This window comes from Eimeria necatrix, genomic scaffold (genome assembly GCF_000499385.1).
Source record: "Eimeria necatrix Houghton genomic scaffold, Enh_scaff329, whole genome shotgun sequence".
Taxonomy (NCBI): Eukaryota; Apicomplexa; class Conoidasida; order Eucoccidiorida; family Eimeriidae; genus Eimeria; species Eimeria necatrix.
This window is the reverse complement of record NW_013655325.1, coordinates 1-1,909: the sequence shown is the minus strand read 5'-3', so window position 1 is coordinate 1,909 and position 1,909 is coordinate 1. Positions and strand designations below refer to the sequence as shown.

Sequence of the window (1,909 nt, the reverse complement as noted above, 5' to 3'; positions counted from 1 at the left end):
CCCCCTGGGGGCCCCCCTGGGGGGCCCCCTGGGGGGCCCCCTGGGGGGCCCCCTGGGGGGCCCCCTGGGGAGCTCTCTGGGGGGCCCCCTGGGGGGCCCCCTGGGGGGCCCCCTGGGGGGCCCCCTGGGGGGCCCCCTGGGGGGCCCCCTGGGGGGCCCCCTGGGGGGGCCCCTAGGGGGCCCCCTGGGGGCCCCCGGGGGGCCCCAGTTGGAAGGGGAGAGTTGCAGCAGAGACGCCAATCGTCTGCGTTCCCTCGCAATGGCTCAAGAGCTGCTGCGGAGAGTCCGCAGCGAAATGCAGCTGGAGCCCCACAGGGGCAAAGCCATTCGCAATTTGCTGCTGGGGGCCCCCCAGGGGGCCCCCGCGGGGGCCCCCCAGGGGGCCCCCCAGGGGGCCCCCACGGGGGCCCCCATGGGGGCCCCCATCGGGGGGCCCCCTGGGGAACAGCTGGGGGGGCCCTCCGTGGGAGGGCCCGCGCATGCATTTTCAGAAGAAAGTACCCACCAGCACCACCATCACCATCACCATCACCAGCAGCAGCAGCAGCAGCAGCAGCAGCAGCAGCAGCAGCAGCAGCAGACGGATGAAGCGGGGGACAGGCAGCAAGCAGTGGAGGTAGCTGATAGCGTTAGCATCGGCCGCAGCAGCAGCAGCAGCAGCAGCAGCAGCAGCAAGTCGCAGCCGTGTCCGTCTCTGCCGAGTCCGACAGACCCAGGAGCAGCAGCAGCAGCAGCAGCAGAAGCAGCAGCAGAAGGAGGGCACCACCACCACCACCACCACCACCACCACCACCACCATCACCACCGCCAGCAGCAGCAGCAGCAGCAGCAGCAGCAGCAGCAGCAGCAGCAGCAGCAGCAGCAGGAGCGAGGAGCGGGGTCCGAGGCGCCTGGGAGCCGGCGCAGCAGCGCGAGCAGCCGGAGCCAGAGCCGTCGGAGCAGCAGCAGCAGCCGCAGCAGCCGCAGCAGCAGCAGCAGCAGCAGCAGCAGCAGCAGCAGCAGCAGCAGCAGCAGCAGCGCAGCGGAGGAGGGCCTGGTGACGATAAGTGCTTCCGACATTGCGTGGGACATCAGCAGCACGTTGCGGCCGTTTGTGCGGAGTTTGTTAATCGCTGATTTAGGGTTTGAACTCTCTGAATTAGGGTTTACTGCTTCGGAGCAGCAGCTCATCAAGCAGCAGCTGCTGCTGCGAGTCAAAGACAGCTACCCCCATGTTTGTCCCCTTTTGCTTTCCAAAGCAGCACAAAAAGAATGCTTTGCCGAACAAATCCTCAACACTCTTTTCCACTGCAGAACGCCCCCTGTCGGTGAGCAGCAGCAGCAGCAGCAGCAGCAGCAGCAGCAGCAGCAGCAGCAGCAGCAGCAGCGGCGGCGGCGGTGGCGGCGGTGTGCTGCTGCAGCAGCAGCTGCTGCAGCAGGCGCTGCTGCAGCAGCTGAAGTGGCGCTCCGGGCGAAGAGCCCGCTCGCCGTCTTGCTGCCGCAGCAGCAGCAGCAGCACAGCAGCAAGCAGCAGCAGCAGCAGCAGCTGCTGCTGCTGCTGCTGCAGCAAAAATGCTTTCGCCGCGAATAAACAGCCAAATAAAACAAAAGAGGGACCAAACAAAAGCCAAAACAAATTAATTAATTAATTAATTAATTAAATTAATTAATTAATTAATTAATTTATTTATTTATTTATTTATTTATTTATTTATTTTCAGGGACTGGCTTCTCGCACCTGGACTTCCAGGGCTACGTGCTGATGAACCAAGAGTTTGCTGCTGCTGTTGCAGCAAACTATGTCGAAGGAGATGTCATTCTCATTTACGACTACCACTTCATGCTGCTGCCCCTCATGCTCAGACAAGTCCTGCTGCTGCTGCTGCTGCTGCTGCTGCTGCTGCTGCTGCTGCTGCTGCTGCTGCTGCTG

The 1,909-nt window shown here is 63.1% G+C and overlaps 2 protein-coding genes across 2 annotated transcripts in view; one reads left to right on the top strand and one right to left on the bottom strand.

Moving 5' to 3' along the window:
- The window catches only part of ENH_00043960 (hypothetical protein, conserved), a gene marked incomplete at both ends in the record, with an annotated part of 6,551 nt that extends 4,981 nt beyond the window's left edge, over positions 1–1,570 (top strand). The window contains one exon of the mRNA XM_013585410.1: positions 232–1,570. Within this exon, the coding sequence (XP_013440864.1) occupies positions 232–1,570 (1,339 nt within the window). The remainder of the gene's footprint in view (positions 1–231) is intronic.
- A 126-nt stretch (positions 1,571–1,696) lies between these two features.
- On the bottom strand, positions 1,697–1,908 carry ENH_00043950 (hypothetical protein; the record flags this gene model as incomplete). The annotated part of the gene is made up of 1 exon (XM_013585409.1): positions 1,697–1,908. A coding segment is annotated over one exon (212 nt), but the record flags the coding sequence as incomplete, so codon positions are not given.
- Between the last annotated feature and the right edge of the window lies 1 nt (position 1,909).